This window comes from Rissa tridactyla, chromosome 12, assembly GCF_028500815.1.
Source record: "Rissa tridactyla isolate bRisTri1 chromosome 12, bRisTri1.patW.cur.20221130, whole genome shotgun sequence".
NCBI lineage: Eukaryota > Metazoa > Chordata > Aves > Charadriiformes > Laridae > Rissa > Rissa tridactyla.
Window position 1 is genome coordinate 14,437,065 of NC_071477.1, and position 22,915 is coordinate 14,459,979.

Below are 22,915 nucleotides of genomic sequence, written 5' to 3' on the forward strand. Positions count from 1 at the left end.
TTCTGCCTACAGAAAGGTACTAATTGTCTCCCAGAGATCAGATGCTGAAATACAGTGACAACATTGTGGGAGAATGCTACTCAGATGGCAGGCATCACAGCAAGGAACTGTGTTTCCCAATCTCTCTGAATTAAGATCTCAAAAAGGGTTTCTCTTCCTCATGGGATACCAGCAGTGCAGTCCGTGCAGCACATGACACAAAACTTCCTTGGGAAGAAAGAGCTCAAAGGACATTGTCCTGACTTGTTCTTCTAGACCCCAACACAACAGTTGGAAACCTGATCTGCTCTTCGGCTTTTGAGGAACAAATGAGTTGAGAAACTTAAGCAAGGGGTACCACACTGCTGCTGAGGAGTCAACTGCAGGAAAAGCATAAACATTTTGATAAAAAACAGAACTTAAAAAAAGATGAGCACCCAAAACTGCCTCATACTTCTTTATAAATTGCATCAAAGTGCTTTCTATTTAGATTGTCTAAAAACAAAAAACTCCTTTAAGGTAAAAGTACAGAGACGCGTAATTTACAAAGTTCAAAATCATTCAGGGATTCAAAATCATTGTTCCCCATCCTTCACCTAGGCAATTTAAAAATGTATTCCTAGAGCATTTATGAGGCACTGGGAGCCCTAGACGTCTAAGTTTTAAGTCTTTCAGGGCAGCACAGTGATACTGAAATTCATAAAGTTAAACAAAACAAACAAACAAAACCCCAGCAAAAACCCCAAACAATACACCTCAAACTTGGGCATTATGAGAAGAAGGATATAACTAGCAGAAGTTTCCTCGACTACTGTAAAAGCCTGGTCATTTGCTTCAGCATTTATTTCCAACAATTCATAAAAGCCCCAAATTAAAACACGGTACCACTGCATTTCTCAAGCAAACCAAAGCCCAGAACAGAGGTACCAGATTACGTTGGTGCACAACATTGTTACAGGTTTATCTGACTTAAATGGTTATGGTTGTGGGGGAGCGAGCCAGCAAGGGTATAGAGGCGGACAGGGAAGTTCCTGAGACAACATGCTGCTTTGTCCACATGCTGTATGAAATACACTCCTAAAACAATCCCACGGAAATAACTTCCTTCAAAAGAGACAATATCAGGTTTAAATCCATGCAAATTATTTGCTTTTCTTAAGTATTAACCAAACTAGTGTCTGAGCAAGCAGCACAATAAGGACAAAAAAGCTGTTAAAAATCACCTCCTGCTCTTCCACCTACCTCAACTACAGAGCGAGAAATGAACGTTTATGATGAACAAGTCTTCTCTTAGTAATTGCTCAGAATCCTTGTTAATCAAGGAAAATATTGTTGTCTGCACTACTGAAAACCACTTAAGAGAAATCCCATTTTTTTTATTCCATTTCAACTCTTTTAAGATACTTTAGCTCAATAAGTCACTGCCCAAATGCAAGTTCTTTATCCCATGCTTCAATTTCATAGTCTTTGCAGCATTTCATATTTAATCTGTAAAATAAATGCCAATTAGTCTCCATAAAAAGAAACGAATAGCCCATTATCTGTGAGCAGCTTCTTAAAAACGCCAGCATAAGCACACGATAGGCACAAGCCTAGGTTAACAAGCTGATTTCATTTTTCAGTATTTCCCAGCATCATCAACTGGGAAAGATGACACTGGAAACGGAACTGGAAAAGTTTCATGGAAAACCACCAGCATAAAACCTACCCCATTTCAGAGCTAAAAGGTCTCCTGAGCACTAATATTATGAGGTTGCCTTTGTCCATCAAATATGCTTAAATTTTGATGCTGCACTGTTACGGTTCACAGGAGAGCTTCCTTTCTGTGCAGGAGAAAGCCACAACCTCTATCACCAACCAAAGCAAGTGAGGAAAACGGCTCTTCTACAGCATGGCAAGTGCTTGTCCTGCTCCACAGTCTTTCTACAACAGGGAGACCGAGGATGGGAAGGAGGGAGAAGGAGCAGGAAGGCACAGAGGCATCGTTCCTCCCCACAGCGTGCGGCTGCAGGGCCACCCCTCCAGTGCCCGGGCCGGGCCCGAGCGGGCAGAGAAGGCCGGGGAGCCCCGGAGAGAGCCCGACTCCGTGCGGAGAGAGGCTGCTTCGCCAGACGCTGCCTCCAAGCAGACCTGGCCGCAGGCCCCGCTAGGCCGGCCAGGCTCTTCCCGGCCTCAGAGCTCCAGGAGAGGTTCGACGGGCGGGAGCCGGTGCTCAGCCCCGCCGAAGGGCCGCGAAGGCCGGCGATCACCCGCTCCCAACCCTCCACGGAGCGGGGCCTTGCGCGGCCGGGCTGCCAGGCGGGCTTGCAGGCCCCGTCCGAGGCCGAATGGGTTGGGGGGCGGGCATGAGGCGCGGCAGGCCTCCGCCAGCTCGGAACCCCGTCTCAGGGCTCTGCACGGGCCCGGTCAGCCCCCCCGCTCCCCCCCACGCACACCCACCCACATCCCGTACCTGCGCCCCCCGCGTCAGGCCGCAGCCGCTGAGCTGCCCGTGCCGGAGCTGCGCCAGGATGTTGGTGGTGGTGCCGGTGGCCGCCGTGCGGGCCCTGCGCCGGCCCCCCCCGCCGGGCCCGGGGCCCGCCGCCGCCGCCGCCATGGCCGCCGCTGGGTTCGGCCGGAGACAAACAGGAAGCGCCCCCTCCCTCCGCCGCTTTGTACGGAGCGGCGCCAGGGCCGCCCCGCAGCGCCCCCGCCCGGGCCCGCGCCGCCGCGGGGCACGCTGGGAAATGTAGTCCGCAGAGGCGCCGCGGGGCATGGCGGGAAGGAGGGGGACAGGCCGCCATGAGGTGGCGGGGACGAGGAGGGGGGAGTGCAGCAGGGGCGGAGGGCTGACGGCCATCGCCACGGACTCGCCTGGCCCTTCCCTTCAGCCTGGAGGAGAGAAGGCTCCGGGAAGGCCCTAGAGCCCCTTCCAGTCCCTAAAGGGGCTACAGGAAAGATGGGGAGGGACTTTTCACAAGGGCACGTAGTGATAGAATGATAGCATGGTTTGGGTCGGAAGGGACCTTAAAGACCATCCAGTTCCAACCCCCCTGCCCTGGGCAGGGACACCTCCCACTAGACCAAGTTGCTCCAAGCCCCATCCAACCTGGCCTTGAACCCCTCCAGGGATGGGGCAGCCACAGCTTCTCTGGGCAACCTGGGCCAGGGGCTCACCACCCTCACAGCAAAGAATTTCTTCCTGATATCTCATCTAAATCTCCCCTCTTTCAGTTTAAAACTGTTTCCCCTCGTCCTGTGGCTCCACTCCCCAATTAAGAGTCCTTCCCCATCTCTCCTGGAGCCCCTTTAGGGACTGGAAGGGGCTCTAAGGTCTCCCCGGAGCCTTCTCTTCTCCAGGCTGAACCCCCCCAGCTCTCCCAGCCTGTCCTCACAGCAGAGGGGCTCCAGCCCTCCCAGCAGCTCCGGGGCCTCCTCTGGCCCCGCTCCAACAGGTCCATGTCCTTCTGCTGCTGGTGGCCCCAGAGCTGCAGGCAGCACCGCAGGGGGGTCTCCCCAGAGCGGAGCAGAGGAGCAGAAGCCCCCACCCTCATCCCGCTGGCCATGTTGCAGCACAGGACCTGGGGTCTTTCAGGGCTGTGAGGGCACATTGTCAGCTCACATTGAGCTTCTCATCCACCAACCCCCCACACAATGCTTAACAGCTTAACAGCGCTGCCTAACCAGTGCTGTGATGGCCTCCAGGTGATGTATTTGTAAGTTTTACAGCATCTTACCTCACTTTTCACCACCATGAATAATGGGTGGGCCCGATGATGGCCAGAGTTTTATTTGTAAAAGGCAAGATCTGCTAACAGATGACTTGCTGTTTAGATAAACTGCTGTCCGCAGAAAGCCACTAAGCGTTGCATTTGAAGAAATGCAAACATGGCAATCTTTTCACTGCCTCAAAAACAAAAGGCTGCTCTCAGTCCCCATTCCTAGCACTTCCCCTGCACCTTGCTTTTTGGTATGTTTTTTTGCCATTTGCCAGGTATTCATGCAAAGCTCTGACTCTTTTTCCTCTCTCTTCTCCTGTGTTAGCTACATTAAAATAGTCTTTCACAAGATGCTTGTCTGATCTTTCATCAATCCACAGCCTCTCCAAATCCAAACAATTGCTTCTGAAATACCTCAGAAAATCTGGCCTGAAGTTTTGGGCTTTGCAGGCTGCTTAGAGCGGAGAAAAAAAAGCCAACGCAAAACAATTACAAGGACGGCATCAACATCAAATGCTAAATTTGGATTCTGTGCTATCTGTCACAACTCAAGCAAAATCCAGTTTCCTTCCAGCTTTTGACAGATGCCGTGAGTACACACTGTAGGTGGAACCTTTTAAGTGCTGACCTGCCTCGTTTGGAAACCATCCCAAATTGCTACGTCTGTGTTTCACGCACATCTCATTTTGGATTCCCGACAAAACTCCTCTAGGTTCTGTTAACACAACCATATTGCTCGATTGGAGCTCTCCCTCCAGCTGGAATATGCCAAAATGGACCTGCCATCTCTTCCCACAGATGTCCCTCATTGTGAGGCCCCTGGGAGGAGAGGCAGCAGGAGACCATAAGTTTTAGCTTTATTTTTTTTTTCCCCAGATGACTTGTGATGGTAATTTTGAATCCATCAAGTTCTCACTAACAGCAGAACCTCTTACGTTATACATAGAGGGAATGGAATCTGATCTCTCGTGGGACAGTCAGCCATCAATGATTTCATTCCGTCATCCCTTAGAGAGAGATTCCCAAACATCTGTCTTTCATCACGTTGCCTACGACATGGCACGACTTGTACACGTGTCATGAAGGCTCAAGCGGGCTCTCTGCCCTCCAGCAGCTCGGCCAAGTCACACAGTTCTCCATTTAAAGAAAAGGCTTACTAAGGATCCTAAGAAATCATATCACAGTTCTTTTTGTTAAAAGAAGGTCTTAGTAAGATGGTAGTTGCTCTCAAATACAGGAACAAACCAAAATTAAAGTTGTCTTGTGTTATTCTGACTCAACCATGCTGTAGCACTAATCAAGATCCACCTATTTACTCACAGTAGAACAGTAGCTGTGGACAGATGTGCTGCAGAAGGATCTTACTTCCTACGGTTACTAGCTGCTAGTTATGCTACTGGAGCCTCTTAGGTGAGGGCACCAAAATGCCGTGATTATCAGATCTGCCGTGTTGGTAACCTGCAGCCTCTCCCACAAGTCTTTCATTTTCCTCAAATTCATGCATGGGACAACGCTGAGAGAGAATCAGGACCGAGCACCGAGTGAAGCCATTGGAGAAGGCCTGCATTTTGTTGTTCTACAGATTAGACAATGAATAGCATGTGAGGTATGAACAGCTGGAAAAGAAAAAGATAACCTTATGGTTACAACAAGGAGCTGCTAATAAGAGCTCCATCTTTGTCTAACAATGCCTCAATTTTTGGGTGCTCCTCTCTCAGTACCTCCCCTGAAAAGCAGTAGTTCTAGAACAGCAGCTGCCCCACCTCCTAGAAGGAAAGGAGAAATACAGAACTAGCAGGACCTGTACGGGTTACCAGTCCTTCCAATACGTCTGTCTGTCCAAAGTTGCAAGTATCTCTTACTGCAGTTTACTCACAACTGCAACAGGATTTCCATCCTGAAGGACAGGAGTGCAGATTTGATGTAACTTTATAGCACTAGTACAGATCAAGACAAAACCAATAGTTTCTCAAAGCACCTCCAAATCAAAGTCTGGGCATTGAACCAGTTGTATTTAAGTATTTCAGTGGCCACAGAGATTTATTTATCCCTTATCTCTAACCCACTCAAATGACCATATTTGTTTGTGCTTGCTCCAGACTCCTCTACTTCCATCAGGCTTGAAGAAAGCCCGTAATTTTTCTGCCCCCACCTCCTTTTTCTTTAAAATTAAGAACCCTTTTTATCACTACTGATTTCTCTCTTTCAGGTCACTGCATACACCCATCAAAAAAGACATCAATAACACATTTAAAGGTTTGGATTTGTCAAGTCAGCTGAACGCCAAGAGGTCACATGCCTTTCACCTGTTAAGAAACTTATTCAGACAGAAACGCAGCCTGGGTTCCAATAGAGGAAAGGGCAGAAGGAGCTCTCTCACTGCCTGCTGCAGGCAGCAGCTTATGAACGTCTGTTCAGCTGCCTCCTGCACCACAGGAGAGTTACATTTCAGTCTGAACAAAATCCTCTTCCATCCTACCCTTACGCACAGTACAGGTCTACCCTGAGGCCAACTTCACTGCCTGAGGTGGCTGATGTGGAGTTATGCAAGTGAGGCCCCAGAGGGAAGCAAAAAAGAGGAAGGAAATGGGGAAATTTCAGAAGAAAACCATGTTAGATTCTATAAGAAGAACGCAAGCTCCACTGCAGGGTAAATCAAACCTTTGCTAGTCTACACCCCACCTCAGTTTGCAGATGGCATTACCTGGATGCTTACTAAACCTGGTTTCAGGCAGGTGGTACTGACCCACACTGATTCTACATACAGAGGAACCAAGCAATATTCTACGTCGCAACTGCTCTCCTCCCCCCGTGCCATCCTTCATGCTTGACAGACAGGCTGGATCTACAAATCTGAGACTCCATCTCAAAATCAAAAGGTTTTCGCAACTGGTCATCAATCTCTCAGGCTAACGACATATTCATATAGAGGCTGAAGATAAAAGGTGGAGCACGTTACAGTCTCAGACATGAAGCTACATCTAGTAATCCCTGCTTTTCCCCTTATGACAGGGAACTGCTCAAGCTCATTTTCATAGAAAAAAGCAAGCTGTGGACTCTGCATAAGCCTGTAAAACTTCAAAACAAACTCAGAATGACATAAACAAGGCATCTCTAACCTGTAGACTTTTCTTTCTCTTTCTGAACACCTGTTTGCTATTCAGGCAACCAATTGGTTCGAGATAAGCAACTTTACAGCACTAGCAGCTGGTATCCGAACCACAGTTTATCAACCAGCAGTAGCAGAATTTAATGGGAAGCTGTTTCACTTCATAATACAATTCACATTGTGAGGTATGACTTTTTCCATTATGAAACTATAAAAATATATTTCTAGAGTCTGCATCAATAATTTAAACCGATAATAAAATTCTATGAATCAAGTGTTATCTAGGAAGACCTGTCCCAGTACTGCAAGTTTAGAGTTAAAAGATTGACTGGGGCAACTCAGGAGGGAGTGTGAGTTCTTCTTAGAGTTTCTCTTCTCTCCACTTTTCTCTGAAGGGGCATCTTCAGGGTCTTTTGGACTTTCCCCTTCGCCACGGTCGGAAGTTCTTTTTAAAGTGAATTTCTTGGTTTTCTTCAGAGAGTAAAATTCCCGCATCAAGTCTTCCACCTCCCACTGCTCTTCCTTACGCTTCCTACAGCAGTGCAGCGCAGCAGGGTCTATAGGATGAGCTTCGGTGTTGAAGACAAATCCTCCAGCATTCAAGACACATTCCCCATACGGTGTAGTCACCACATCAAAGACTGATCCATCATTGTGAATGAAGTTGTCTGGGTCAAACAGGAGGTATAAGTATTTTACTGTTTCAGCCAAAAAGAAGGATTCCATTCTATTATCCAGTCTGTGATCTCTCAAGTCTTTGATCTACAAGACAAGAAATACAGTGGATTACGGTTATATCAGATTCAGCAAGTTATAAACTTAGGTGGGAAAGTTAAATCAGCTTGCAATTCATGTCAGTTAAACAGCACAGTATGGCACCAATCCACCCTGTATTTTAAACAATTGTATGCAAATAATGAACAAAGTTTCATAAGTTTTGAATTAGCAGTCTAGTGATAAGGAACAGGAAACTAACGATCAGGAGAAATACACTTCCTACCTGGGTAAGAAGAGTGAGTAAGCTTCCCAACATTTCCCCCACTAAAAAAATCATAACGCTTTTACCTATTTCCCAAATCATAAGGCCTAATTCCCAATATTCATATGGAGTTTTTGTGTAAAATAGAGCTTGATAGTATGTTTGAAATCTTCTACTAAATGATTTTAGAGAAATCATGCGCTGCAGTTCTCTTATGTTTGATCAGATTTTCAAGGCATAGCGGGAAAGCAGCATCGCACAACTGGGAGGCAGAGAGCCTGCATGAGCCTTCCTGCTGAGCTGGAACATCTAGGACCTACTAAGATACAGGAGGCAGGAGAAGCTTCTGATGCTTTCACATGTTTTGGGCTCTGGTGCAACAGCCAGCGACAAAATTTGTCCCACTGTTCAGGCTGTGAGGGAAGTTACCACTAGAAACATGACTGGCAGTTACCAGATCAGCTTCACAGAGAAGGGGTTTGTTTGAAAAAGAAGTCATGTTTCAACCAAGGGGTTTGTTTGAAAAAGAAGTCATGTTTCAACCAAGGGGTTTGTTTGAAAAAGAAGTCATGTTTCAACCAAAGCGATCACTTGACTCAATGGCAAAACATGATTCATGAGAACACTTTCTAAAACCCCATTTTTAGCAGCCATTTAGCCAACTTCGCAGTTGATTTAGCACTTACAGTTGCAAATCCACAGTCCACCTTGCTGATTTTCTCTATTGACTCCACTGCGTCTCTTCCCAGTTCTAAGAGCGTGGGATCTCTTGTAGCACGGTACAGATACATTGCACTCTCAATCAGCTCTGCAAAAACCCCCAAACATTTGCAAGCATAAAGATTACCAAACCATGTACACAGGGAAGATGAGATATTCCTCGAAATAACTTAACAATACTACTTTAAGACGATCAGGTAAACAGCCTAGCTTGCCTTGTATTTCCTCTGGCTTAAAGCACAGATATTGCTTTTACTAGGGATGTGCTGCAAAGAAATTCACTGTAACCAGACTGCATCAGCTCAGGTAAGAGTGAATAATGCTTCCCTCCCACACTCAGGGAGTAGGAGGGGAGAAAGAGAGAAAAGGATTAAAACTCAGTTGTCAAAGGAAGAAAGGAAAGATGATTCTAGAAAGGATTAGAAACCAGAAGTTCAACCCCAAAATACAGTTTTTAAACAACACCGTAAGCCTCTGAAACAGGGTATCTAAACCACCACAAAAACAGGCACTATGGACATACTCTATACAGGCAACGCATGCACTGTGCTGTGTTTACTTTCTAAAGAAACAGGTCTTTGTGGATGCTATAATACATTTGAAAGTTAACGCTGATGAATATTTTTGGTAGAAGTATCCAATGTGGAGGTCACCTGAACACTCAGACCAACACAAAATTAATTATTTTCATTTACAAAGTTTTACTGATCTAATAATCAGGTGTGAATTATTTTTTTTTTGGTCAGAGTTGTAAAAAAACAGAAGAAAACACAGATCATTTCATTGCAGTATCACAGACGACACATAATCCCTCTTATATGTTGAGCTTTACTAGCGCAACTAGAATTAGTTTATTTCAGGAATCCAACAGAGCTAGAGTGGCCTATTCATACTCACTTTCGCTTCCTAAATTTAAAGGACACGGGCAGTCACATTAGCATTTCGCGTGACTTTAAAATACCCCATGTCTGACAGTCTAACACTTAAACATGTCAAATCCTACAATATGAACCCAACTAATTAAAAGACCCCCCTTTATATTGTAACGCTGCTTTACTTCTTTTAAAAGGTAGCCCTGCCTTTGGGAATGTAGCTTTGACTATGAAAATCACTGGTTAAACACATGCAGGAACTAAGTCAAAGCAAAACTGGGGGGGAACTTTTTGAGGGCAGGTGCTGCTAATATTTGATCTTACCACTACAGCAACAGCACAACTCCATGCTTCTTTTTATTTTATTATATTTTATTTCTGCTTACCAGGCCTGAGTGGATATCCTTCTCTCTTGTCCACTGTATAGCCCTGGGGAATGTTGTAGAACTCGGGCAGCCCACCAAACTGCTTCCAGACAGTGTAATAGTTGAGGAAGGTTCGCATGGCATTATCTACATCTCCAATTAGGCTCTGAGAGAGAGGGAACAATTAGCAAAGCAACATCTGGGTGAACAAGAAACAGCACAGGAACTGATGCAAAAACACTCCTATAGTCAAAGCAAGAGATAGCGACAGAAATGGGCTGTTCAGCAGGTCTGAATGGTGTAAATAATATTTAGGCATGATGCCTTAAGAATAGATAGAACTAAGGAGATAGGTGCTGCTTTTCTGTTTCAGTATTTTTTTTAGTCAATCACAGCATACAGTCTATGTTAGTGGGGATAACAAAGTCCCAGACCAAATGTTAAGTACTGATCAAATCTGTCAATGGGAAAGTATTCACACAAATAAAGCATTTATAAGGCAGTGGAAAAAGAGGTGTGATTTTCTTTTGCCTTATGTCCCGATCTGGATTACGAGACCCCTTGTCAGTGGAGTTTCCTACAACAAAACTGCCCTCCCTTCATGCTCAATGGGAGGCTTTTTTTATAGACAATAGATAAACTTTTAAACCAGCATAGACGAGCGTTATACTTTTAATTTTTATATTAGAGGCTGACTCAAGATAGATTAACAAAATCACCATATGCTACTGGTATGACAGCTCTTACCTGTAGGCCTGGCCAGTAGGCCTCCAGGGACTGAAAAACGGGCATGGACACTGTTCCTTTGTACATCTGAACCCAGAGGTACCAGTCATCAAACTTTGTGTAATTTTTGATAGCTTTGTTATATTCTATAAAGAAACATAGATGGGTAGATAATCCAACAAAAAAAAAAAATCTTTTTTTTTTTTTTTAAGACTGATAGAAGCCCCTTTTTCACTTGAGCCATGTCAAATGAATGACTTCTCAGGATGCTCACTTGGGCACCTCTTTGCTATCACTGATTGTTCAAGAGTATTACAACAAACGCTTCAGGAACAGTCTTGAATGCATCCTGTTAGATTCTTCGTCTTCTTCCAGAGTCCCTCGTGTAGCGTTTTTACAGGTGCAGTCAGGGAGGAATTCCTGGGACCCTTCACACAGAAAACAAACTGCTCACCTAGAAACATGGACATCAGCTCTTTGTCCTGCAGGAGAATGGCTCCTTTGACAAGGTATTCAAAGTAGGAGTCCACTCCAGCCCCAATGCCAGCATCTTGGGCCACCCACTTGGCAGTTATCACATCGATGTGGTTACCAACCTGGAAGAAGCAAGGGGAGGAGGAAAGAGGAAGTTAAAGTGGAAATAAAGCTAATCTGCTAAATTATAATAATAATAAAAAATTCCCCACAGCACAACCACACAAGAAAACCTTGACCTTTTTTTCAGACCGTCCATTTCACAGATTCACAGTGTCCACATCAACCAGCATTTTGTCCATTACAAGACAAATTTATCAGTATCAGAGAACTACAAATTGTAGAAAATAGAACTTTGGAATTTTATGTTTCCAATATAAACACTGCACTGGCCAAAACAAAACACCATTATGCTATTTCGAAAATGCACAATTTCAACACGATGTGTCTGGTCCTAATTCACATCCTACAAAAGATAGAGGGAGGATGAAGAGGTACAGATACAGAGATGGAGGCCAAAGGCATGACAGCTGCCATGCTAACATTTAAGTAGATCCTTCAAACCTGGGACTCTTCAGTCTAGAAAGAGACCCAGCTGATGAATAATCAAATACACAATGGTAACTTGCTTAGCAAAGAGCAAAAAAACCGAGCTATTCAGTTTCTTTCTTGAACAAGGATTAGGGGCATAAACCAAAAATAAACAGATCCCAAAGCAAACAAAAGGAAACGCTTCTTTAAACAGCATATGAATAAATCTCTTCCACTTCACATATGCAACACTAGGACTTCATGTAATTTCTATAGCTGCTTTTTGAACCTAACTGAAAAACAATTGCCCAGGAGACAGTGAACACAGAGATAACACTTCTAGCTCTGGATACTCCTGAAACACAAGAGCTGTAGAGGGTGGCAATATCTTGTTGGACTTGTCACGCTCTTACTCTCTTCCATAGGCACAAAAGGCATTAGACAGACCTTCTATTTAATCTGTTACAGCTGCTGTTACAAAAACTGCAATACCCAGTAGAAAGCATTTGTCTCCCACCCACATCTGCTATGGAATAGAACAATGGCATAATGTTGGGGTGCACCACTAAAGCTGAGATGCGGATGCTGCAGGTGTACAGGAACAATGTCAAACGTGCGACTTCAGCCCAGTTATTAGCAGTGTGGTTATTTATCTAGTTCTACTGCCTCTCTGTTTATCCTTCTTATGCTCAGAATTGCATCCACAAAACTATACAAAAAGCAGGCCATCAAATTTAAAGTCCAGTCCTCACTCACCAGCCCAATATCTGAGCGATTTTTCCACAGTGCCTTCAAAGCCTTCCTGGCAACGTCCTCGAACACTGGGTCACCAGTAAGGTGGCTTAAAGTGGCAAATTCCACTATAAATGTACCGATTCCAGCAGTACAGGTAACCGGGGTCTCCCCAGGGTTTACGCCATGCAGCAAGTTCACTGTTCCATATGGCATCCCGGTTGGGGTCTGAAAAGCTGAAACATAATATTTTTGGTTCACGTGAGCATTCACTGTTACATCTGACACACTGCCAAGCAAATGTGTGCCTCACATTCCACTGCATGCAGGCAAGGAACGGGACCGGAGCAATTGCAGTAACCACAAAGAACGAAATGAGAAGTAGATTATGATCCTGGGAGGGGCAGTGAGTGTATCCCAAGCTACACAGTCCTGGAAAGGTACTGCAGATCTTCTCCACCTTGCCCAGAGTAGCAGACTGTATCCCGACTTCATTTACAGCAAGGGCAGGGTAGTCAAAATAGAATTACACACACTGGTTGGCAAAGTGCAAATGCTGAGCCTGTGATTCTTCAGCAGTAGCCCAGGGTGCACACCACACAAGGAAGCAGTGCCATGCGGTCAGGGCACACATCCCAGCAGCATCCCACAGAGGGGCAGATAAGGCTGCATCTTCTTGTCTTTACAAGCTGCTGATTCACAGCCTTTATTTATATTAAATATATTTCCCCTTAGCAAGCAACAAACAAACTGATGTGTTAAATGCCTACAACACTTGGCACGCGTATATACAACAGGTATCATGCACTTCACAATGTTTTCTTCACAAGATTAACTTTCTTTGAGCCTAGGGTACGCAGGGCTACATTATGAGTTCACACATCAAGCAGCACCATCTTCACCAAACACACCAGTCACCTCCTGAACTACAGCACAGCGACACAAACCAAACAAGTTCTCACCCGGCAGGAGTTTGCGAGCTGCTTCTTCCGCCATCCTGAGGAGAGGTCCAGAGCACGGCCAGCCCGCTTCTACTTCAACACCAGCCTTCTTCGACAGCAAGTGAGCTGAGAGGAGACCACCCACCACTGGAAGGTGCACAGTAAGAATCAAATTAAAGAACACGAGGCAGGAATGAAATCCGAAACCAGTTCTATTTACTGTGTTTATCATGACGCAGAGGCAATGTTTCTGGAGAAGTGAGATGGCTCATCCTTAACAGCCTAATTCAGTATGCCACAAAAGAACAGCGGTTTGTTTCTTCCTGCCTGTTTGCAATGGGTAGCAGATATATATCTTCCAATATTTTAGAAGCATCAGATCCTACTTGCCTTACCATACCTGCACTGCCCTGCAGACAATCAGTGAGCTAACAGTATAATGAACATGAACCTCTATGAGAGCAATTCTGTTTCATTTCTTCATGACAACTTAATACTACATTTGTGTAAAGTAATACAGTGTACCTTCTTAAACTCCTTGGAGAAAAATGTCTAGGCCAGAGCCTAGAATTTCAGTGTGACTGCCAGAAGCAGGGACTTATTAGCTCTTTTCACAGGCTTTGTCTACTGTCACATAACAGTGACAGTACAAACACACAGACAAATTACATTGCTGCAAAAACTGGCTCAGCAATATTTGACAGGAGAAACAAAAAAAAGCATAACGAACAGTTTTATGCCCTGCCAGTGCCTTTTAGCTGGATGGCACTGAAGCAATTAGGCGTTCACCTGGGTACAAGATTCCAAAGGCCTTTGCAATATTCAAGAAAAAAAGACAAGTTTCACTTTATGACACTAAAGCAAGAAATTAATAATCTCTATTCCAAAACAGTACATAAAAAAGACAGTATACAATTTGTACTGTTTCAGTGGAAAATACATTTATTCCAAAGTTTAAAACCTGTCACAATACTGAAACTGCCACATCTGCTTCTGTGTCGAGGCAGGAAGCAGAAAGGTGACGTGCAAAGACAAAAAGGAAGTGACACTTGTTTGGGATTTTTCTGTGCGTTTACTTGTCCTGTTAAAGCACATTACAAATTCACTCTGACCGCTACCTCAGGTTACTTCTGCGTACAGTTCAGAGACTTGTACAGGAAGAAAATCCAGTATAAACACCATGGAAAAACCCCACCTCACCTCTAATGTTAGTTTCAAAGACAGATGCATTGACATCAATATCAAAATCCACCCCTTCCTGCAGCACATTGACAACTCGCTGGAACTCGGAAACATTTCCCAAGATCTGCAGGGGAAGCAGAACAACAGAGAACACAGCTTAGAGTTCAGGGGAAAATTCAATGTTAGGGGCTAATTCTGGTTTTGTTTTACTATTTTGCGAAATCACTGGTTGCAAATAGTACTAAAAAGGTGACCGAGAGTTTCATCTCATCTCAAAACATTTTCTTCACACGCTTTAGGTCTTTTTTGCTGAGTAAGAAGGCGTCAGGGACGGGGAGCTCTGGCCACCTGCCTCTCAGGGCTGGAGGGAAGTGAAATACAAACGCTCCTTGGTCAATTAATAACTTACTTTCTGGCACTACTGAATAAAAAACAGGTGTGGAAGTGGCTGACAGCAGCCTTGAGCGGGCTGAAGGCTGGGCTGCAGCAGTAGGCATACACCGGAGGTGTGGGGCAGCTCGTACTCACCAGGAGGGTGTCCAGGGCGTCGATCAGCGTGAGGGAGAAGCTGTGAGGGGAGAGAAGCGATGTGAGGCCCGGCGGAGGGGGCCGGGACCGGGGCCCCCAGCAGCGGGGCACTCCGGGCCCGTCCCCGCGGCGGGCGGGGGCGATGCCCCGTCCCGGGGCCGGTCCCTACCTGCCCCAGGTGTCCTGCCCGTCGCATGTCAGCGGCCGCAGCTCGTCGTAGGGGAAGGCGCTCTCCAGGTAGTGCTCGTAGGCGTGGTAGAACATGGCGCGCACCCGCTCCCTGAGGTACAAACACAGCCGCGCTCAGCCCCGCTCCGCCTCAGCCCCGGCCCCGCCGCCCGGCCCCGCACCCGCACTCACCGGTAGGAAGCGACGTCCAGGCCGCGGGCGGCCGCGCCGGAGCCGGCTGGAGCCACCGGCAGCCGCAGCGCCCAGAGGCAGAGGAAGGAGCCCAGGGAGCGCAGCATGGCGGCGCCCGCCGCCGCATCACCCGCGCCCGCCCCGCCCCCGCCCTCCAGCCAATGGGAGCGGCCGGGGCGGGCAGCGCATGCGTGCACTGCCGGAAGTGCCCCGCGCTGCGCGTCTGCTTCCGGGGCGCTGCAGGGTGGTGGTGAGGGGGCGGTGGGGTTGTCACTGCCATGAATGTCGTCGGGACTGGAAATAACTGCGCTTACCTCCGTACAGAAGGGTGCCGTTCTCGTCTTACCTCACTGGAGCCCGTAACTCCCCGTCGTAGGGACGGGGGGGGACGCGCAGGGGCAGGAACGGGCCTCCCGGGCGGGTGGGAAGGCCCTGAGGGAGCTGGCAGCACTGGAGATGTAATTCTCCGACCTGAAAATAAATGTAACGCGCACTGTGACGTTTTTATAGTAATGAAGCGTTACCGGCAATGGTGCCAGCTGCCCAGGAAGGTGCTTGTCCCGTGTGGAAGGAGGAGATGGTTCCTGGCACTACTTCAGTGCCATTCCTGTCTGGAAGTCAGTCTGGAAATGGCCCGTGAATCAGTTGAGAGGATCCTGGCCCATAAGCCTTCCTCCTGACTAAGCATCCTTGTACTCTTTCTCCCTCTGATTTAAATCCAGCTTGTCGTGAGTTTTATGTGATGCATCAGGACCTGCTTTGGAGAAGCCAGTGTCCAAGTCCACGCATCGAGCCATGTGGTGGTGTCGCCTTCCCACACTGGAACTGGGCTTCAAATCCCAGTGTATTCCCCCATGTCAAAGCAGGACTGGCTCCGAGGCAGCTGGGCTCGCAGCAGCCTGGTTACCTGCAAGAGGAATGAGTTTCCTGAGGGTATCAGTGCTGTGCCTCAAGTCAAGGAAGATTTCCGAGCCTGTACTGCTGGTGTGATTACACTGATTTTAGCACTCCACTCTTTAACCAGACAGTTGCATTTTAACACCAGAGTGGTTAGGAAAGTGCTCTCTACACCTGCATCTTTAGACCTTGATTGATCCACAGTAAATCCTTCTCTTTCTCCCCCATCCATGTCCATAGGTGAGGAGGTGTGGGATGGGACCCTGGCACGGAGAGCAAGAACAAGAGAAGTGATAAGTCAGTCCTTTGCCTGGCAAAGGTGCAGCACATAGAAATCAAAGCTAAAGGACTTGCTCACAGGAGAGGAAGGGTCACAAATAAGGGGCACAAATAACCAAACACTTTGTCACCTTGTGCTGGCATTTAGCATCAGGGTCGGGGGGCTGGCTGGTGATGTTCTTTACTGAAACAAACCCACTTTACCCCAAGGCTCCTCGCCCGGGGCTGTCCCACTAGGTGTCAGTGCACACTCATGTGCTCGCTGCCCGCACCTTTGCTGGGCGGCAGCAACAAAAAGCCACCGAGTAATTTCCGCGTATTGTTCATTTGCTGCAGCTGTGATTTAGGTTTCTAGGGCCATTTATCATAAAGCTGTCTGCTTTCTTATTCCATGGCTCAAGGCTGCTGGAGTGTATCTCTCTGCGTTCCTGGGAGAATCAAAGTATTGGAGTTGATTTCACTAAGAGCTGTCACAGTACATTACTGGAGCGCATTTTATTAAAGTTCATTTTCCAGACTGAAATTTAACAGTGTTCTAGACCACTGTCATTTACCATATACTGGAACAGTAATTTCTCTATCAAAGTCAGTTATTGAATTCTGAAAGTTGACTGAGGTATTTTTGAAACAGATACAGTATGTGAGTTGAAAGAAAAACAGGACAAGACAGAGGCAGAGCCGTGCAGTGTCTCTCCACCAGCTTCTGAGGGAGAGTCGGGAAGGTGGGAGTGCATGGCTGGCACTGCCGTGGAGGAGGCTGACTCCATGGAGGCAACTTCATAGGCACTAATTGCACTAATTGAAGTGTGGTAGTTAGTTGCTGCACACCACTAAGTGTTTGTTAGATATTTTCATGGGAAAAAAGTGTAGCTAACTCTAATAGAGTTGAGCTGACCATCGCAAAAGAGCTTTCTGTCTCTTAACCTGCAAGGGCTGGTGAGTAGCAAGGACCAAAATAAGGGACGGGCAAAGGACGATGTAAATGGGACTGAATCGCTGCTCCAGGGACTGCTCGGTGAGAGAGCAGCGGCTGAGCGCCAGCTGGATTAAAGCTAAGCTGGTTGTGGAAAAGCCACTTTTGGTGCAATGCTCATTACCCTTCTTACAGTTTCTGAGAGCGCTTCAGGCAGCTGAGCACCCTGGAGCGCATTTGGGAGCCAGACAGGGCCATCTCCTCCCAAGCGTTTGCTGCTCTGCCTCCTGCCGTAGCCCCAGGTTTCCTGCAAGCCCCACTGAAGCACGGTGACGCTGTTGTTGCCACCACAGAGGGGCTGAGAAAACTGGCTGCGGAGAGCCGGGTGGGAGCAGTTCCCGTTGCCAGAGGGGAGGACACTGTGCCGCGGTTCAAGGTGTCAGACAGCCCGGGCTGCTGGTGCCGCTCAGCCCCTGCGCGTGGGATAAACAGCGACTTCTGGGTGGGGTGGCATTGCCTGTGTGTTCATACGTACAAATACAGCTGGTGGGACAGAAATTATTCGGGGGAAAGGGTGGTTTTCAATGTGGCTGTAGCATATACCAGAGCAATATTAACCTGGTTTGCACATAACATCATACAAGTTACATGGGCTTTGATGCAATAAATCAAAGGTGCAGCGCGCGGTGCTTTCAAATGGACAGAGCACGTTACTAAAATATTTAGGCTGCATCAGAGTTAAGTGCTTCTTCAGATGCCTCACTCCACCTCGTCAGGCTTTCTGCCTTTATGAGAAGGCCACTGGCAAAATAATATGAAGTTTCATTTGGATGTGGGGGAGGCTGTAATTATAGGGGCGTTTAACACTTTGGTTTATGACATCTTTAGGCTGAGGACTTGTTTACTACTTGCTATTACCATAAGTGGTGCTGTTGCCCTGCTTGCAATTTTGATGCCCATTAAGATGGAAACTGTATGTAAATCAGGATCGCCCATTAATATTTATAATTCATGGTGGAATGTAGGAGTTTGTCTGTTATGAGAAGAACCGTAAACAGGAGTTTTATGAACACTGAAAACTGTTGCTAAGGTGGTTCTCTTGAAATAATTTTCCTTTGCAGCCGAACATCAATTCTTAATTTTAGTAGCACGCATAGCGGGATGGAAACGATGATTGATTTTTCTCCAAGTGCTGTGGGCTGCTTCAGTCGAGATTTCACTATAAAAGACTAGACATTTCCAATTGCTTTTTATAAGTTCAGAATTGATTTTATTTGTTTAGCACCTGACTAACATAATAAAAGAGAAAAGAAATACAGCCGGATATAAGACACAGAAAACTGACGGGCTACCTGGTTTCTGGCCTTCCTTTTGATGCCATGATTTTAAACCATGCTGCAATTTAAAAAAAGAAAGAGCCAGACTGCCGGCTGCCTAGGTGTGCCTGGCGAGGTGTCCCAGTGCTGCGCAGCCCTGCTCTCCCAGGCAGGGGGTACGGAGAGATATGTCCCACCAAGACGGCACTCAGCAAGCAGAAACGACAGCCGAAGATGAGAAAGGGAGAGCTGAGGGAGCATCACTCCACCATGCAGCTTCCCTGGCTCCAACTGGTTCTCTTTAAACCTCTTCTTGCTTTTTCTTTCACAAACTAACTTAGCTAACTAACGTACTTGCAGGAACTGTTGGTTGGCAGCAACCAGAGAATTAATGCGGGTCTCTTCCGAACAGGGTCACACAGAAGCTGTTTGCACCGTGTTCACAAAGAATTGTGGCTCTACATGGAGTCTGAATATTTTATGCAAGTCTGGCTTGCTGTTGGGATTTTGACAAGTGAGAAAGCAAAAATAAAACCGAGTTAGCATCAATGTGTCTTGTTTTTTAGGGTGGGGATTTATGGCACCCACGTTACGTGACATCAATAAAGTCCAAAGCTGCCACACTTGTGTGAATGAGGTTTCATTTTCTTTATCCGAGCTCGGATTTTCCCATAGGGATTGTGGTTTTGATATTCTTTTACCAGGAAGATTTAGAGGTGTTCGGATGATTGGGATCTGTAGAATACAGATGGGCAAACAGGGGACAGGCAGCGTTTCCCTTTTACATGAACTCATCATGTCCCCAACAGCCAAGGAGCAGGGACGCAGCTTTTGGGTGCGGGCAGGGAGAGGTGTGGGTCTGGCTGCCGTCACGATTTTGTCGGGGGTCTGCAAAGGGCCTGCCTTCTGTGTCTTTTATTTTTCTTGGTGGACTTGCAAATGTAGGGAAGAAAAAAAAGGGACAAGGAGGGTTATTCAACCTTACGCATGGTGGGAAAGGGGTGGGAAGTTTGATTATCAGCTCCAGTGCAGCCAGGATTTTGACTTCAAAATTCAGAAAAGTGTATGGCTGAGAGAATCCCCCCACCCTTCAGATTCGCGTGGCGAACGTGGTTAAGACGGGCTGAGTTTACAGCTGGGGAGATGCACTGAGAAAACCCTCCTGTGGCTCTCTGGAAATGCAGAAAGATGATGGCAGAGACATCCTATTCCCTAGTTTATGACTGTGTAAAACAAATTAACGGAAACTTGTCACAGAACAAGGATCTCCCGCTGTTAGGTAAAGGTCAGAACAGGGGTGAGTGTGTTTCTCGAAGCAGAGACAAGGACTGTGTGGGGGACTGTGTAACTCTTCAGCAGTAACCGCTGCCAAAGGGGCTGCGGAACCAGGGGGAGGCGGGTTGGGAGCTGCCGTGGGGATTTCCCTTGGATTTGGGAAAAGTGACTTTTGTCCAGAGGTTTTGGGAGGGCACAGAGGAGGGAGGGGGACACCACCATGCGCTGGGACCTGGCTCAGGCTGGGGCTTGCACCAGAGCCCGAGTGGCAGAGAATCAGCCAGCTCCCGGCTGACACCTTTCTGTGGGGAGGCGCGAACTGAAAGGAGATGCAAAACAGATCTGGAGGAGTCACTTCTCGCCAGCATTCGTCTGCTTTTGGCCTTTTTACTTTTGCTTTCAACCTAAAACTACTTTATTGCTGCTACACAAAGTATATCATATATAGATAACATATACTAAGGCCAGTTGTGTATGGCATATATATGACATATATTAAGGCCAGTTGGATGACATCGATTATGGCTACCTTCTCTCCCTAGACTTATTTTTTGAGTAAGCTCCCCCCTGGCAGTGTTTCCGTCTACTTGGGGTAATAATCTGGCAAACCCTGAAAGACATTGTTCTCAGTGAAAATCACTTTGATATTTAGTAACTGCCAATTTTGAGACATAGAAATCACTGTGAAGACAGCACGATCCATCTCCGTAAATGGTCATCAACAGAAGCCACTGCCCTGTGGTGCTTGGGAAGGGGGTGGTTTGCAGAGGGGAGCCCCATCCCTGCTGGGATGTGCAGGTTTTGGTCACTGGTTTCAGTGACATCTCCCAGGGGATGCCTGCTCAGCAGGGCTGGCTCACGGGAGCCAGAGCCACCCCAAGAGCACCAGTGCACGATCCCAGCAGGATTTGTGGGAGACCCATGTACCCACATCACCTCGCTCCTCCCTGCAAAAGGAGTGACGATCTGGGCAACTAAATACAGCCCAAATGAAGCTCAGGCTTTGTTACCTCTCCATTTTTCAGGGATCCCATCAAGTGGCTGGGAGACAAATCCCAACTGGGTTTTCTGGAATAAATACCCGCTTTTTTTTTTTTGTCTATGCCATTGGTGCCTTCAAAACTTACATCTCCCTAACTGCACTCCCACACTGAACAGGGTAACCTCCTCCTTGTGAGGTCCTGGCCTCCTTTTCTGGGGATCCACCATAACGGCATTTTCAGTGTCTCATCCAGGTTTGATGAGAAGGATTCAAGCAGCAAGCTGATTTTGTTAAAAGCTCTCTGCTTCTGCTGGGTAGGTGAAGAAGAGGTGAGTTCATTAGCAAAGGTGGAAGGAAATCTTTGGATGCCAACAGGCTCGGCTGGACCCTCCTGAAGAGTGGGTGAGATGTTAATTGCAGGAACCCATGGACCTGTTGGAGCATGTCCAGAGGAGGCCATGAAGGTGTTCCAAGGGCTGGAGCCCCTCTGCTGTGAGGACAGGCTGAGAGAGTTGGGGGTGTTCAGCCTGGAGAAGAGAAGGCTCCAGGGAGACCTTAGAGCCCCTTCCAGTCCCTAAAGGGGCTCCAGGAAAGGTGGGGAGGGACTTTTTACAAGGGCGTGTAGGGATAGGACGAGGGGTAATGGCTTCAAACTGGAAGAGGGGAGATTTAGATGAGATATCAGGAAGAAATTCTTTGCTGTGAGGGTGGTGAGCCCCTGGCCCAGGTTGCCCAGAGAATCTGTGGCTGCCCCATCCCTGGAGGGGTTCAAGGCCAGGTTGGACAGGGCTTGGAGCAACCTGGTCTAGTGGGAGGTGTCCCTGCCCAGGGCAGGGGGGTGGAATTAGAGGATATTTAAGGTCCTTTCCAACTTAAGCCATTCTATGAATCTAACCCCCTCTAGCACAGCCGAGGGTCAGAGCAGAGCCTGTGAAGCAGCAATGTATGGGGACCGTTCCCATCAACACCTTGGCCCATTTTCAGGGCTGTCCTGTGCCTCGGAAGCTGAACAGGTGGGGTGTGAAAACAAAACACAAGGGTCCCTGAATTCATCTCAGCTTAGTTATTCCAGTGGCAGTCTGTAGGAGACACGGAGGGTTTGCTAGCCATGCTATGGAAGAGTGCTCCTGATGGAGGCTGCCATCTGTGTGCATGCATATCTGTCACCCATGGCCTGATCTTTTGTAGCCTGATCTGATGGCCTCATCATCACACTGCAGCCCCACTCTGCAGGTGAGGGGATGTGGGCTCCTGACTCTGTCCTTCCTGGTGCTTGTTCCCACAGAACCATTCTCCTCTCCTGCAGTGTGGATGGAGATAGAGGGAACTCTCCTCCTCTCCTCTCCTCTCCTCTCCTCTCCTCTCCTCTCCTCTCCTCTCCTCTCCTCTCCTCTCCTCTCCTCTCCTCTCCTCTCCTCTCCTCTCCTCTCCTCTCCTCTCCTCTCCTCTCCTCTCCTCTCCTCTCCCCTCTCCTCTCCTCTCCTTTCTCCTCCTCCCATTCACCAGGTTCCAACCATGACTCTGATGGCCAGATGGTTATGGGTCTTCCAGCGGGACACCCGCCTTGACTCCCACCCGCTGTATGCAGCAGATTGGGGTCTCCCTTGGTGCACTCATGGCTCTAGCAGGTCTAGCAGGACGTTGTGGTAGTAGATCAGCTTCCTGCAAGCTTCAGCCTCCATCCCCAGATTCACCCATTAGGCCATGCTCGCTCCCTTGCTCCTGCCCCAGACAGGAAAGGGAGAGGGACACATACAGGGTGGGTTTTCTTAGGAAGGACCATCTTTCTTTCTGGTCCTGCCCATGTTGCATCTCCTTGACTTTTCTGTGCAACCCCAAAAGCTCAGGAATTGCAATGTGTTTATAAGCAGTCTGAGACTCTTGGAGTCCCACAGATTCAAAGAATGGGTTTTTAAGGAGGAAAGAAACCCAAAAATTGCTCAAAGGTCTCCAGTAGGGGAGGGCTGAGGCCCTCTCCCAGGCCTGGTGTGGGGCAGCACCGTTGGCTGGAGGATGCTCCCGTACACCCTCAGTGATTCAAGGAGAGCCTCAGGGGG

General features: G+C 47.5%; 2 protein-coding genes across 2 annotated transcripts in view; both read right to left on the reverse strand.

Moving 5' to 3' along the window:
• The window catches only part of TRPC4AP (transient receptor potential cation channel subfamily C member 4 associated protein), a 38,029-nt gene extending 35,211 nt beyond the window's left edge, over positions 1–2,818 (reverse strand). Inside the window, exon 1 of the mRNA XM_054218738.1 lies at positions 2,432–2,818. Coding sequence (XP_054074713.1) covers positions 2,432–2,818 — 387 coding nt within the window. The remainder of the gene's footprint in view (positions 1–2,431) is intronic.
• A 4,084-nt stretch (positions 2,819–6,902) lies between these two features.
• On the reverse strand, positions 6,903–15,324 carry EDEM2 (ER degradation enhancing alpha-mannosidase like protein 2). Its single transcript, XM_054218609.1, has 11 exons — positions 15,197–15,324; positions 15,006–15,116; positions 14,837–14,876; positions 14,327–14,432; positions 13,148–13,273; positions 12,210–12,421; positions 10,903–11,044; positions 10,470–10,594; positions 9,744–9,888; positions 8,452–8,573; positions 6,903–7,548 (listed from the first exon to the last, which is right to left on the reverse strand). Exons 1-11 carry the CDS (start codon positions 15,301–15,303, stop codon positions 7,057–7,059), a joined length of 1,728 nt encoding a protein of 575 aa, XP_054074584.1. The 5' UTR covers positions 15,304–15,324; the 3' UTR covers positions 6,903–7,056.
• Between the last annotated feature and the right edge of the window lie 7,591 nt (positions 15,325–22,915).

What these genes read in the sequence shown, in the direction of transcription:
- EDEM2 (XM_054218609.1), bottom strand. Translation starts at nt 15,303, where the DNA reads ATGCTGCGCTCCCTGGGCTCCTTCCTCTGCCTCTGGGCGCTGCGGCTG. An exon ending in ACGCCCTGGACACCCTCCTG is followed by an intron (nt 14,433 to 14,836) that starts GTGAGTACGAGC and finishes CTTCCCCTGCAG; the next exon opens with ATCTTGGGAAATGTTTCCGA. An exon ending in ATCGCTCAGATATTGGGCTG is followed by an intron (nt 11,045 to 12,209) that starts GTGAGTGAGGAC and finishes TGCTTCTTCCAG; the next exon opens with GTTGGTAACCACATCGATGT.